The following is a 16,756-nucleotide window of genomic DNA, read 5'->3' as shown; positions in this document are numbered from 1 at the left end:
GATAAACATCTCATTTTTAAATATATAAAAAATCTAAAATATAATTAGGATAATTATCGAGCTTCAACAAAATAATTAATTATTATCTTTATAAGAAAATTATATTATTAAACCAAATATAAATTACTTCGTTATTAAACCTAAATTAAATTATAATAAAAAAATCGAATTATAAAATTACACAAAAAATAAGAAGTTTAAATAGTTTATTTGATACCAATATCTTCATATTTTTGTCAAATTTTTATGATATTTTCAAATTTATATTTTATTCAAAAATAAAAACATAATCGTTTTTCTAAAATCATATAAAACCATACTATAACATCGACTGACATAAATAATAAAATAAAATATTAAAATCAAGATGTATCTCGCTGCATTGCACGATTACTCTTCTAGTATATAATAATATGACTAGATCCAAAAAATACTTAATATTGAGCTTTTTTTTGAAGGTACTGATGAAACGATTATAATAGTGTAATCACTACCTCAAAATGCCACTTAATGTTGCCTAAGAAGGGTTTATATGTTGCGTAAGGCTAAGACAACAAGACCGTGTTGCCTTCTCAATGTTTGCTTTAGAACCAAGGTAACATATGTTGCCTTAGCGGACTTCTTAGAAAACATGCAAAAGGTTATGTTGCTTATGTAAAAAACATATGTTGCATCATACAAAATCTAAGGCAACTTTCGATTTAAGGACGTGTTGCATAAGGTATCGGCTTAGACAACATACTCTATATGCATGTGTTTCCTTAGATATCTACTTAGACAACATACTCAATTTAGATATATTGTCTTTTAACTGTAATTAAAATAATATAATATTTCTTTTAGGCAACATTTATATTGTTTAAATGTTGCCTAAGATTTTTGTGCATTATGATGCAATTTTTTTTTTCTTACACACTTTCTACAAACGAATCTCATAAACAAGCAGACAAACAACTCTCACAAACAAGCAAACAAATGTTTCATACATACAACTTTTATAACTAAACAAAATTAATAAGTTCTATAATTGAAAGATAAAGTTTTTTCTAAATAAGTCTAAAAGTAGGCAACAAGTTCAATAACACAAAATTAAAAACTTAACCCAAAGCGTGAGAGTCGGGGTTGTTGTGTTAGAGTTTGAATCACTAATACCCAACATAGTCATCAACGATTCTATCATCTTTCTTTGTTCGGAGGCTTCCTTTTTGCCTCATTTTGTCCCTCTTTTAGCAAGCGAATCTCCTCGTCGCACTCGGCAAGTTGTCGCCGCAAATCTTCCTCGTCAACTGAAGATACCGGCTTAGAGAATCCCCTCCCTGGTCCTCTCATCCTTACAGGTCGAACCACTAAGCTACTTAACTGTTCCTACGGACGGACCAAAATTTTTCTCGATGATTGATTTTTATTTTTCGATTGGGCAACAAATTGGACGCCTGACAGATTCTGGAGTGCCATCGGAAACGTTTTTAATCTTCCCAATCTCTTCCTCAACAAGTTTTTGTAAATACGATTCAAACAATTGTTTTAATTAAAATTATATATTTTCCATCAATCATCCCTCATTAATGAGTTAAAAATGATATAAAAAAAACGAACTACCTTGATGTGCTTTTATATTTTTAAAAGGTTTGAAAAAGTTGGAACGAAAAAGTTGGAACGAAAAAGGAATAAAATAATAATTTTTGACAGCTTTGCGAGACTATGGTATTTCAAGCATATCTCACTCGTCCGAGCTCGAATTTAAGTGATTTAAGATGATCTGGAAAGCTAACAAACGGACCTATAACTTTTAAGCTAAGCTAAAACGGACATCAAAGGTGAAAAGTGATGCTAGACGGCAAAAGAAAAAAATATATAAATTATGATCGCACGAAAATGAAAGTTTAAGTTTACTTACTTTACGGTCTTCACTTGTAGTGGTCTTGGAAATTGTACCGAGATAAGGAGCCACGTGTCCGGTAGCTTTAAGTTTATTAGCCCTAAATCGAAACAAAGTTGGTCCCGATTTATTCTCGATCCTATTATTTGACAACCTTGCTTCCGACATTCTCTTTGATTTATTCTACAACATGAGAAACACTTATTTTACAATCTAAACTCAAGAAAGTAATATATATATATATATATATATATATAAATATTTACTCATTAAATACCTTCCATATTTCTTTCTCAAAAAGCGTGCACAAAAAATCCCACTGATCTGGCCGATGTACAAAGTTCATCGGGATTGGGAGACAACCTTGCTTATTATATAATGTGTGGCAATCAATTTTCCATCTATTCTATGAGTGGCACACAGTTAGCTGGATCCAATGAAATAATGCATCACCCGGAGGTCCATTCCAATCAATCTCAACGAAAACCTGAAAAGCGAATACATATCAAAATGAAATAAAAAGTTAAGCATTATTAATTAATAAGACATAAATCATCAAAAAAAAAAGAACTAGCAATAAATAACTATCAGTCAACATCGGAATATGGTCACGAACAATGCTCTCGATTTGCTTTGTGCTCCTACAAACTATGTTTGTGTTGGGTAATTTTTTTTTCCATGTTCCACTTAAGAGGAAGACGTTATTTTCGTTGTTAGCGATGTCTCTCTTAATCGCCTTTCCGGTGATAATTCATCGTCTTGTCTTCTTTGTAACTGGTTCTTCCGTCGGTTCCACGGGGATGCGACGACAATTGATACGTATATCTAGAGCAAGTGGCCCACTAGTAGATGTGCTCCTCTCTGTGTCCTGAAGTATCACATCTGATGTTGTTGGTGATGTCGGTGTAGTTGGTGAGTCCAAAGACAGAGGATACAATTGGCGTTGGACGGAAGGTGTCGCCTCTAACGAGATCTCCATCGAATCACCCTCTAGGCGTGTCGTAGTCCACCCCAAGACCGACGCATTCGCTAAATTAAATGCTTGAGTTCTTTTTGGAGGCATATGGATCTACAAAAAAACAATCTTTAAATAAAATTCTTGTTTTATACATAAAAATCGAATCAGATCAAATGTTTGTTAAAATAATGATCATAGTATGTTTCTGAAATCCTTGAAACTTGTTGAACCCATATGCTCTTAATTGACAGAAACACAGTTTATGTAAGATGAGAATTAAGAACAAACAATATATCTCAAATGATTAATCAGAATATTCAAAGATGAAAGTAAAACAGTGAATGAACTTGAATATGCCAAATGCTTTTATTGATAAAAGATGAATAATTGAAGCACAAACGTAATCTCACAGAAAATGCGTATAGTGTAAGTTGGTTCCTTCAGTTAATTTAAACTTGAGGCGGAAGGCTCCTTATATACGCCTAGGTCTAACAAACTATGCTATAAAATAGGCGTGAAACTCTGAGCTGACTGGTCTGCATCCTTATCTTTGACTTCCCTTGAAAAGCGGAGCAAACTTGGTCAAGCTGCCTTAAATCTGTTAGACGCTTACGAGAATGTCTGGGCTAACACGTGCACGTTCCGTGGAGAAGATAGCCAGAAGCTCTGCATGTACTATGCAAAGGCTCTGCATGTACTATGCAGAGGCTCTGGGTCTTGGAGTTTTAGCTTTAAGTTAAGCGCATATGCTTTTTGGCGCACAAGTCTTGAGCGTCCATGGGGATAGAGCGCGGGCTCTGTATGAGTTGAACCTTCACTCTTGAGTAAGAGCTCTGGTGTTGATCTTCTGCATGAGAGCTCTTAGTCCAGACCGCTTCAAATAGACTAAGTCATATTCGACTAGAGTAAGAGACTTCTTACTTACACTTTCACAAGTTGGGGTCTAACAAAACTTCTATTATAAATCTTTTTGAGGCATTGATATCCCAATCCTTTCTCTAAATACGTCAAAATTAAGTTTGTCAAAAGGTACTAAGTGTTGACAAATCTGTGTCATCAATTTGTTTGTCAAAAGGTATTGTACCAAAAAAAATCATCCTAGCATCTGTTATATGAGAAAAATATATGTACCAAGAAAAATATAAGACATGAAATATATGTACCAACACATTTGATATATGAGAAAAATATATGGTGGTGTGTACGGTTGGTGGTGTATACGACTTGATATGGTTGGATGCTAGTGACGATGGTGGAAGATGGGAGCGGCTAGTTCTCGATGGCAGCAGTTGGTGTATGGTTTGAAAGAAGAAGACGACCACTGGAGGGGGTGAAGATGGTGGTGTGTACGGCTGATGGTGTGTACGACAATGGTGGTGTGTGCGACGATAATGGTTCTCAATGGGAGCAGCTAGCTGGTTCTTGATGGCAGCGGTTGGTGTATGGTTTGAAGGAGGAAGACGAAGAATAGGGTTTTAGTATTAAGGTTTTTACTTTTTTTTAACCTGATCATTAAAAGGGGAGGGGAAATTAAACCGGGAAACTGAAAGGGGGTGTCAATTCACGAATTTTTTTTTACTTAGGCAACAAATTTACTTCAAGTTTTAAAAAATTTAGAATTTAACTTCAAATTTTAAAAATTTTAAAAATTTAGAATTTAACTTCAAATTTTAAATTTTTTACAACTTCAAACTTAGAACTCTAGATTTTTGAATCAAAATTTTATTATTTTTACTAATTATGTTGAGGGCCACGTGATAGTATCGCTAGTTCCTGTTGTACATTATGTTGTTCATCTGCCATCTGCATGATAAAATATATGAATGGTTAGAAAAAACGTATAACCCAAGTTTTGAAAGTCTTCAAACATGATAAAATTTATAACCCAAGTTTTGAAAGTCTGATGGAATGTCGCGGTACGATGCTCGAAGCAACCTTCCGGGTAGTGTATTACATAAAGTTCATTGAACTTATTAATATCTGGTTGTGCTTCCGTACGATTAACAATAACCATCTAATGAGCTGTTTCCATTTCTTCTCTAGTCAAAGTGGCATTCCAGAGACGACTATTCGGGATAACATAATCAGACACGACTGAGAGGCTCCATCGAGATGAATCTGACATCAAAGTGTTGTTATGTACGACTGGTACGACATTCAAATAAAGATTCATGAATGTCACACACTCATGCATGAGGTACCTTCTGCAATACAACCCTCGGGGTAATATGTGTTTGTTACATGTTTCTCGTACTCTCCAAGTTGCCTGAAAATGAGATCATTAATTAATATAATTCAATATATTTAATTATCAATATCAATAGTGTGCACATACTTCTTAGGAAACATCCAAGTGTAATGCATATGATCGTTTAGGAAGACTTGTTCAGGAAGATGGATGCAGAGATGTACCATGATTGTGAAGAAAACTGGAGGGAATATTGCCTCTAACTTGCATAAAATCAAAATAATGTGCATCTGTTCAACATCCGACTTCTTCAACTCTCAAGCACACATCATCAGAAAGAATCTAGATAAGTCACAAATTGCATCAACGACATGATTGGCCACGCATGGTCGTATGACCCGGGAAGAATGCGCTGAAGCAACACGTGACAGTCATGAGTCTTCGAACCATAAAACTTCTTGTTTGTGGAGCTTGTTGAAACTCATCCTTTCCATTAAAATTTCTCCCTTGAATTCAAAATTCATGATTTATATCTAACCATCTACGTGTCCCTATATACGACATCCTACCATGAGAGAACATAGCATCAGTGTCATCCAAACATATGAGACAGGCCTTGTACCCTTTTGTCTGAATACCACCTAACATTCCCAACCCCAAAATTCACTAATAGTCCACATCACTGCAATTTTCATCATAAAGTACTCTTCCATGTATCAATCCTATGTCTTAAAACCAGTCTCCCAAAGAATTTTGAGTTTGTCAATCAATGGCCTCATAAACACATTGAGACATTTCCCTAGAGATTTTGGTCCGGATATCAACATCGTTAGTATATTAAATTCCTTTTGCATGCACATTGAAGGAGGTAAGTTGTATGAAATCACAACAATTGGCCAAAGGCTATAGGGAGTAGCAAAAGCCCCGAAAGGACTAAACCCATTAGTCGATAAGGCGAGGCGAACATTTCTGAAGTCACTCACAAATTGAGGATATGACCTATTATATTTCAAGGAGTACAAATCTATTAAAAACATTTACTTGTCAAAAAATACAACCATATTAAAAGCATTTACGTGTTAAACAAGTATATTAAAAACATTTACCTATCAAAATCTTTCAATGCTTCACCATCAGCTGGGTGTCTCAATACATCATCGTACAAGGACGTTTCCCTTTGACGATGCCATCTCATATGATCTGCAATATACCAGAGCTATTATGTTTTTTTAGCTTAGGCAACATAAAAACAAGAATATATGTTGCCTAAGTATATTGTGATGGATCTACAGTACAATGCAACTTGTCAACCTTAAAAACATCAATTTATCTTAGGCAACATAGAAACAAGAATATATGTTGCCTAAGTAAATTGTGATAGATTTATTTTTTTACTTAGGCAACATAGAAACAAGAATATATGTTGCCTAAATAAACTGTAATGGATTTACCTATTTTACCTAAGACAACATAGCAACAAGAATATATGTTGACAGGAATTTACAATTTTTACCTTAGGCAACATAGAAACATGAATATATATTGCCTAAGTAATTAAGTTGGATTTATGTTTTTTTTTACCTTAGGCAATATAAAAACAAGAATATATGTTACCTAAGTAAACTTTGACGAATTTCAAAAAAAAAGTGACCATCATTAAACTAAGGTAAGGGAGGCTAATTTGTTGCCTAAGATACATGCAAGCAACATAGAATCATGTATATGTTGCCTAAGAAGGTCACACTTAGGCAACATAGAATCATGATTTGCCTAAGAGAAAACTTAGGCAATATATAATAGCCTTATTGTCTTAGCTTATGTTAAGCAATATAGGCAATTTACATTTGTTGTCTAAGACAACATTTGATGTAGTGAATTTGTTAAAAAGAAAATGTATTTTTAACGTATTTTAGTTAATATACAGTTATACATGATGATATGATAAATATGTAAAATGAAAAATATAAAAGCAAATGATATAAATTAAGTTAATTAAGTAATTATAGGGGTGTAAATTAATTGTAATTTTAAATTTAAGAGTTACCAAGTTTGATCAAGTTGTATTGTTTGCGAGTGTAGTGGGGGATACGAGGTGGGGTATTATGAATGTATATAGGAGGGTATGTTTAGCAACCATTTTTCAATACTATAAACTTGATTATGTTTTTAAGATTAAGACAAATTAAAATTAACATTTATGTTATAATTAACTAATTTTTTAATATGTCATTTGGTCATTTTACGTTTTTCATTTAGCTTATCAGCTAGTTTTTGCTAAATTTGATTTCTTTATCAACTACTTTTTAATTTTCAGTTAACTTATCAACTATCAACTAATTTATCAGTTAATTTACAATGTATATTTTGTTGGCCAAGGTAACAATACAACTATATTTCTTGTTATTTGGAACCACAAATATTAATCCTCATTCTTGTACTTCTCTTTCAGCCTTCTCTTTCTGATACTATTTATATTTAGGGGCTGTTTACCTAAACTCTTACTCAATAAGCATTTACCGGTAAAATTCAACACTATTATTTCATTAACGAGTAAATTTTTATTCACTAAAACACATCGTATGCAATAATTTATCCCGGTAAGCGCTAACCATGGTAAGGTCACTACAACAAAACTAGGTTTATAGGACACCCCAATCTCTAAGCATCCCAATAGACCGCTTTGTAGGACTTAATTTACAGGACCAAAATATAAAACGTTCTATCTAACGATGTTGTAATAAGTTTATATGACGCTTTTGGACGTCTTAACAAGTTTTTTAGAACATTTTTAATACAAAGTGTCGAATTAGCAACTTTATAGTACATTTTTTAGAAAGTGTCCTATAAACTCAATTTTTTTATAGGACAGTTTTTCAAATAGTGTCCTATAAAGTTGTTAATGAGACGCTTTATATTAAAAGTGTCCTAAAAAACTTATTACGACGTCAAAAAAGTCGTATAAACTTATTATAACACCTTTAGATATGACGCTTTATTTTTTTTGTTCTATAAACTAAGTTTTATAAAGAGGTCTATTAGGACGCTTAGAAATTGGGAGTGTTCTATAAACCCGATTTTGTTGTAGTAAGTCCTCGTCCTCCCTTATCGGGTAAGACTCTCGATTTTGTCTTCGCTATTATCGGGTAAGATTCTTTGTCCTTGTCATATTCATTCGGTAAAACAAAGTAACTTGATAAGCACTACTTACCAGGTAAGCGTTTGGTAAACGATACTTAGAGTTAATTTGTTTATATTTCTGTTAATATTTATATTTGGTGACAACACTCCATAAATTTTCTGGATCAGTCTTTGCTATATTTATCCTTATCTTTTCACTGTTAAGCTTACCAAAATATTCATATAATAAAAACACACACATGTTTTTCATGATTAATTAAATATATTTTTTTAAAGCAAAACAAGTTTGATATCAAACGTTTACTCATGAACAACCAGCAACGTTTCAAGTGTTTACGTTATGCCATCCTTTTTTCAATGTTCACCATGATCGATGCCTAATTTAACGAATTCCCTTGACTTCTTTCTCTTAGTCGACTTTTTGGGGTCATAACTACTATAAATGTAAAGTTTCATGATTCGGTTCAAGCAAAGAGAAAGATGACACCCGATTCGATTTTGAATGGCGATTTCAGCGAGAAACGATGGGTGGATCAAATCAGCAAGAATTTCGATAACGAGGTTTGCAATGAGGTTCCGGTTTGCGTGTTTAGTGTTCCAGAATCCATAAGCCATTTCAAGCCTGAGGCTTATGTACCTCTGGTTATAGCACTGGGACCTTATCACCATTTCCAGACTCATCTCTACCAAATGGAAAGGTATAAGGTTGCAGCTATTAAAGCACTTCTGAACCTGGATCAAGTCTTATCCTTTGAGTCCTTGGTGATTCATAGACTCAAAGAGAAAGACCCCATGATTCGTACTTGTTACCACAAGTATATGAACCTTGATGACGACACACTGGCTTGGATTATTGCCATTGACGGCTTGTTCTTGCTTGGTCTCTTCATGCACTATGGTGAGATTGCACCCCTGATGCCTAAAAAGTTGATAAACAATGGTGTACTCTATAGAGATGTCATGGTGCTTGAGAACCAGATTCCACTGTGTTTACTGAATGAAATATGGAAGAGCCTCTTTCTCTCGTCCACTGTTCATGATGACAATGGTGATCGTCAGTTACTCTCCATGTTAAAAGAGTTCTGTGAGGTACACTCTCCTCTCAAATTGGCATCAGATTCGAATCATGGTGCCGAAACGAACTATTTGCATTTGCTTGATCTTATGTACCATTTGATTATCAACAATCAAGCAACTATAGAACATGAAGACGTGGAAGATATGGCAAAAGAAGATAACTTAACCGAAAACTCTGATCGTCCTATGAAGGTCATAAAGAACATACCTTGGGAGAAAATATCGAATTTGCTAGGTCTAAAGATATGGGACGATGACAAAGAAGAAGATGATCCATCTCGCATCATGGAAATCGAAATACCTTCGGTGTCATCTCTTATCAAATACGGTCGAATCAACTTCAGCCATATGATCGGAGGGATTAGGGAAATTAAGTTTGAGGAAAGTGAAGCCACTTTATACCTTCCCGTGATTACTCTTAACGGTTACACAGAAGTCGTGTTGAGAAATCTGATTGCTTACGAAATGGCAACGTCAAGCTCAACACCAGAATTGGCGCAATACGTCAACTTAATGAGCGGCATTGTTGATACAGAGGTGGATGTGAAGTTACTGAGGGCTAAGGGTATAATTGAAGGAAATATGAATGACAAAGAAATTGCGAATCTCTTCAATGGGATGAATAAGTACAAAGGGCGCACTAACAAGACGATTGAACAACTCAACGACTATTACAACAATAGGCCTGGGATCAAGGCATGGCGGTTCATGAAGAAAGACCTTCTTCGCTCGCAAAAAGTTGCAACAATTGTTGTGACGGTTTTTATATGCTTGTTGATGATTCTATACTCGTTCTGTGAAGTTTATGGTTGTCCAAGACTCCTCGACCGGACATAATTTAAGTAGTATGCAACATGTCAACGATAGAATTCCTTAATGTGCATATTGTGTAACGTTGGTTTTTATCTTTAATTTGTGTAGTATGTAGCAATATACAAGTTTTATGTATGTGAAGTTACTCTTGGTCTATTTCGAGTTGTATTCTTAAGTTTTCGAAGTTTGTTCTAATTTCAAAATTTCATTACATGAAGTATAGTGTTAACGGTAAAGAGTAAAAGGGAATCAAGAGATCGAAATACATAAGTGCAAGTAGTTCATCGTTCTTCAAATATCATGATCTACTGTTATATTCGATAACTTGACTTTTCCAAAGATTAATGGTTTAAACCTCATCAAAAATACGAAATACAAATTTGTCAAATATAAGTATTATATATTTAAAAATAATAACAATAAACCATTTTTCATTTGAAACACTGATTTTAGTTTGTTTCTGTCTTTACCAATTTTATAAAACAATGCTTCAAGTTTGACTTGAACAAAATCTTCATGGAGGTTGCATGGCACAATTTATATGAATCGTAACAAAATGGTCAACAATATAATAAAATGTTACAATAAATTTATGCAGATCATTTTGCGGATGTAACAAATACAAAATCTAAAATAACGATAATTAACATAAGTGGTCAAACTGGCACCAAAGGTTTACAATTAATCAGATTCCCCAATTACAATTCAAAGATTCGCAACGGAAAATAATGTTTAGTTCATATATCAATCACACGGGTTCATATGTGAATTAGTTAAAATAGTTCATATGTGAATTACACGAGTTCAGATATGAACATAGCTTCATATATGAACCCGTTTGCCGTCTATTTGTAAAAGGTACAAAACTATCCTCTCTATTTTTTACATAGCCGCAATTATTAAACAGTCACATCCAATCTTGATTGTATGAAGGGCTAAGATCACTTCTTTACTTCTCAAATATTTACCACTTCTCAAAATAACATTTGACTATATATATATATATATATATATATATATATATATATACACACACACACACAATATGTGCTTAACTCTTTGAGAACTCTAAAACTTTTGAGATCCGTAAGGTCCATTCTCAACCACCAATTTAAGATAGTTAATGCTATTTTGAGATAATTATATGGAAGTTTTTTATATAATCTATGAACATGTTGGAAAGCTATTGGAAAGTTAGAAATAACATCATTTTGGTAACTTACTAGGATTTCAAAACAGTTCATGAAGGAAGTGAACAAGTATAAACATATCCTTGAATTTGTATTTTGGTTTTTTAATGAACAAAAGAGTGTATTTGATAACCTACTATGATTTCAAAATTGTTCATTGATGAACATCATTCACTTAGGAACACATTTAATGCTTCACCTATTGATACATTCATTGTTTCACCTTTGAACATCATTGTTGTTTCACTATTTTTCATTTTCATTTATGAATACATTTACTGTTTCATCTATGAACACATGATTTTGCTATTCTGATCTACTTATGAACACATTACATTCATTGTGAACTTCTGATTTTGCTTATAAACACATTAGTTTCATTATGAACACATTAATTTCATTATGAGCACATGATTGAGCTTATGGACACATTCTTATGAACATATTAGTTAACAAACTTAAAATAGATGATATGATTAAAATCCCTAAAAGCATGCAACTGTTTAATGTAACAGTCCATTAAATACACTAAAAGAAAACAAAAATTGAAACTTACATATATACCCTTAATTATTGATTCCAACATGTGAATTAATCAAAGCTATAGATGGTTTCTAATAAGGGTGTTCAAAAAAACCATTGGACCGCTCAAACCGGCCAAACCAACTTTTTTTGGACAGTTTGGACCAAACCAACCGCCAAATACATACATACACACACACACACACATATATATATATATATATATATATATTAGCAAACCTAACTTTTTTAACTTATGTACCATTGCCCAAATATATCCCTAAGCCCAACATAAAGCTTAACATCTAACATAATCAAATCCAAATGAATCGACGCCTAAAAATCCATAAACCAGTAAACATATCGACAAATTTGATATAGATAATCCCCGAAATTTAAAATTCCTCAAGAACTGTATCAATCTATCGATCTTTCCTAATCTGTGGTTTGATTTGGAGCGCATCATCAAGACATCAACAAAGTGATTCAACTCTTTCCTTCAACTTTTTCGATTCCAAACTCAATTTGTTCAAGTGATCGGTCATTGGCGCACATCATCAGGTCTCCAAATCTGTCCTAGTCTCCAAATTCAGATTTGTGAGTCATATTTTATGAGCTATTTTTTTACATTAAGAAATTTCCTATATTGTTTTGTTAAAATAGATATTTATTCTAAAAATCTAAATAATATATGCTTTTTTAAGTTTAATATTTAAAGTCCATTAAAGGCCCAAACCGCATAAACCGGTCAGACCAAACCTCTTTTTCGTGGTCTGGTTTGACCGGTTTGGGCACTTGATGTCAAACTGCTCGGTTTAAAAATTTTATAAACCGTCATTACGATTTGGTTTGTGGTCTGAGAGGTTAAACCGCCCAAACCGGACAGCGAACACCCATAGTTTCTAATTGGTCCAAAGGAGTTTGTAAAGTTAACAACATTTGTTTGGTTAACAAATAATCCTCCCCCCCCCCCCCTTATTATATAGAAGTTTGTGATATAATTTATAAACATGTGTCAGGAGGTAGATACACAAATGAACAAGGGTAAATAGGTAAAATCGTTTAAAGTGTGATATTAGGAAACAAAGTGAACATACTGAATGTTACGGTAACACGAAAAGGAAGGTTATCGCTTTTGTTTTTCATGCAGCTCACAAATCTTTGAATCAACAGTTTAATTTGAGGTAAAAAATGGCAGTAAAGGACACATTTCACCCAAAATGGCAGACATTGGAGGCGGAAGCAGTTTAATTCGAGGTAAAAAAAATAGGGTTTATGTGTAATTTGTGCAATTAATATAACATTTTGATGAATCAACAAAAATCATATGATGAGGATGAAGGTACCATTTTAAACACAAGAAATGAAATCAAACTTGAAGAAGTACGTTTGATTTGTTCATTTATTGATTAGGGTTCATATATGAAAAATAGTGAAATTATTGAACATTTGTTGTGCTTTGGTAATTTGCTCTTTTTCTTTTCTTTTTTTGATTTTAATGAATAGGTTAGGAATATGATGATGGCCATTTTGGTTGACATTTCCTACAAATATGTTACATATGAATGTAAAGGCTTAATAATACAACTGATAAAGTGTTAATTAGTTTATGTGCAATTTGTTCAGATACTGAAGTTGTTTATGTGCAATCTATTAGAAATGATAAAGTTTAAACCTAATTAGGAAGTGTCATTGTTTGCATAAGTTCATGGTTAACAGGTTCACATATGAACATGTTACATGATTGTATCTGTTCACTTATGTGCTTCCACCTGAATTGAAAATGTTTACATCTGAACAAGTTCCATTTTTTAAATATGCACATATGCACATTTTTGAACTTATGAGATTATGTTGTTCATTTATGCAGAATGAGATTCTATTTACTTCTGAACATATGAGATTATGTTGCTCAAACTTATGCACAATGGGATTATGTTTACTTATGAACTTATGGATCATGTTTACTTGTAAACTTAATGGCATTCTGTTTAAAATATTCACATTTGGGACTATTTATTACTTATGCACATTTGAAAATGTCAAACTCATATGATTGCGTATGAAAGTTTTAAAGAGTCGATTATAAATATATGTGTTGATCCTCTCTCTCAGTGATTTGATGATAATCCCTTTTATCTTTCACGTTGTATTTGTGTTTCTGTATTTTCAGTTCCAGCGATCATCATTGAGTATGTTCAGTGATCGCTGAAGAACTTGTACTGTAAATCTATCAGAGACAGCTTTACTTCAAGAAAACAACACTCACATCACAGATCCTTCAGCGAACGTCGAAGACTGAAACTGAAGATTAGAGACTGGCAAGTACGTGATCTGAAGCGGTATTCAGTGATTACGAGCCCGTTTACAAATGTGTGAAGACTGCTCTAGCTTCAGCGAATGATGATGAGACCTCCAGGTCATTCCAGCATTCAGCGATCAAAGGAAGCTTGCTTAGCACGATTGTTGTTGTTTTGTCCTTATTCACACAAAGGACAAACTTATACCCTTACAAAAGTTAGTATGGTACGGAGCCGATTAGTCGACTCTTTGTCCACCAACTTTAGGTAAGGATGTCTGCTCAGAAATAGTGCTTTTGTACTATTCACTGTAGCAAAGGACAAGTCGTCCTTTTAAGGTTTGACACGCACTCTAAACCTACCATACTGCATTAAATGATCATTTGATGCACTGGGTATAAATAGAAGTTTTTCTTCTCCATGCAGAGAGCGCGCATCTCTCTCTAACCTTATTCTTACTTCAAGCATCTTCTAGCTTAAGTAAAGGATTCTCCTTTTAGCAATATCTTTTCTTGTATTTGCTAAAGCTCTGTGTGTAACCAAAGATTGTTTAGATAGGTTTTCATTACCTTATCTTTCCGCAAACAATCTTGTAAAATTTATATTGATCTTCTCTATCAATATATATTTTAAATTTAAAAATATTGTGTTTGTATTCATCTCCCCCTTCTACAAACTGTTTCACTCCAAGACCAAACATATTGAGATCCGATATCATTTTATCAGAGATCATGTTATGAATGGTGATATTGAACTTCACTTTGTTCCAACTGAGTATCAACTCGCTGACCTTTTCACCAAGCCTCTTGATGAGACAAGATTTAATATCTTGATCAGCGAATTGGGAATGTTGAACACTGAAGATTAACCTTCAGTCATTAAACATCACTCAGTAAGTGAAATGATTCAGTGTTCTATACTCAACACTGAACTCTTGAGTAAATGTATCTATTCTCTCAAGGTATGATTACTCTTCTTTTTTCTAAAACTTAAAACTTTCACTGAATATTCTCTTTTTCAGTGATAAAACGTTTTAAAAGGTGGTTTCAGTGATTCTCTTCATTCACCACATCTTAAAGTATATCTTTATACTTTATCTTAAAAAATTCTAAAACAATCACTGACTCTTTCTTTTCAGTGATCAAAGTTTTTTTTTAAATGCCAGTTTCAGTGACTCTCCTTTCTGAAACATGATGTCTTAAAACCATCACTAAATACTTTCTTGTTTTCAGTGCGAAATTATTTTAAAAGAAGTCTCTCAGTACTTTTTTAAACTGAATGACTCTTCACATTCTTAAAAACTCTTTGTTTTTAAAAGAAAATAGTAAATGCACGTCTTTATGACGACATTCTCTGTTTTCCATAAAGGACGCTTTGAGACGAGCAAAATGACTTGTCATTATGCTACCTCATTAAATGTCATCCAATCGTGGATGAGAACGTGGCACATTATTCATTATGACCACTTTTTGAACCGTCGTCTTTTCTCTCTCTCATATTGTTTCTCTCTCTACTCTTACCTATAAATATGAGATTTCTACTTCAATTTTCTCTTTACGCTTTCAAAAATTATTAGTCGAAACTCTGCTAATATTTTCTCAAAGCTAGAACTCTCCTACAAACCCTTTCTTTTTCGACCTTTCTTCTTCATTCTCAAAGGTCAGAATCCTTTCTTTTCTTTTTCTTTGTTAAGAAATATGTTTAATGATGTTAAGAACCTTGTTCTCTTAATGCATTAAACTAAATTTTTTTAATCATTTCTGTCTTGATTAACAAATCTATTTCTTCATATACATTCTACTTGAAAAACCCTATTTTTTTATGGTTTTTTCAAATGAAGTTTTTACTTGTTTAAAAAAAATTTCTATAATCTTTTAATCATATATTCTTGGTACATTTCTAACCCTTAATCTTCCTGTTTATGTTTTTTTTTACAAAATACAGATGACTGCCAAAAACGTCAACTTCACCATTGACGAGATCTCCATCAAGGCCAACAATCATCTTGCCTTTCTCGAGATACCCCCTACACGAGCCTTCTACCAACCGGCGGCTGACTTTCTCAAACAATCGTCGCTCGGCTACGCTCTCAACCATAAGCCTCTCAAGGTTAAGGAAATACTCCATCAGTTCTGGCACACTGCTGAGGTCGTTGAGGTCCAAGACGACGATGGACGAACAATGGAGCAAATCCACTTCACCTTCAACCATATGGAAGTGAACTTTGGGGTTTCTACACTCCGCTCAGCTCTCCGTTTACCAAGGGGTCCCTTCGAGAACGAACCCTCCACCGCCGAGATCATTTTCTTCCTCGATGCCATTGGCTACCAGTGGCCAATGAAGAAGGACTCCAACGCTCCTCTCAAATCACTGACGAAGATTGAGAAAAACAGGATGTCAGCTGTCTGGTAATACCTGTTCTCTCACTTCATCCAGTGAATTGGTGGAAAGACTAGTGGTCAGGACCAGGCCTCCAGGATTGCCTTGATCATAGGCATTTCTGCGATTCAGCGTCGCAATATAAATTATGCTACGGTCATTTTTGATGACCTGGTGCTTAAGCTGAACAAGCGCCAGAGAGAAAAGGTGGTGCCTTACACTAGGTTTCTTTCGATGGTAATGACTAAGATCTTCAAAAGTCTTTACCCCAAAGAAGGAAACCTTCCAGCATTTAGGCTTGGGTCCAGGATT

General features: G+C 33.8%; 1 protein-coding gene across 1 annotated transcript; it reads left to right on the top strand.

Moving 5' to 3' along the window:
- Nucleotides 1-8,643: 8,643 nt before the first annotated feature.
- LOC112516840 (putative UPF0481 protein At3g02645) lies at nucleotides 8,644-10,077 on the top strand. The gene has a single exon (XM_025124075.1). It carries the CDS (start codon nucleotides 8,644-8,646, stop codon nucleotides 10,075-10,077), a length of 1,434 nt encoding a protein of 477 aa, XP_024979843.1.
- Nucleotides 10,078-16,756: the final 6,679 nt, after the last annotated feature.

The sequence above is a fragment of the Cynara cardunculus genome, assembly GCF_001531365.2.
Source record: "Cynara cardunculus var. scolymus isolate 2C chromosome LG 8, CcrdV1, whole genome shotgun sequence".
Classification (NCBI taxonomy): domain Eukaryota; kingdom Viridiplantae; phylum Streptophyta; class Magnoliopsida; order Asterales; family Asteraceae; genus Cynara; species Cynara cardunculus.
This window is presented reverse-complemented; position numbering and strand designations above follow the sequence as displayed.

Coding starts and splice junctions, on each gene's coding strand:
- LOC112516840 (XM_025124075.1), top strand. CDS start 8,644: ATGACACCCGATTCGATTTTGAATGGCGATTTCAGCGAGAAACGATGG.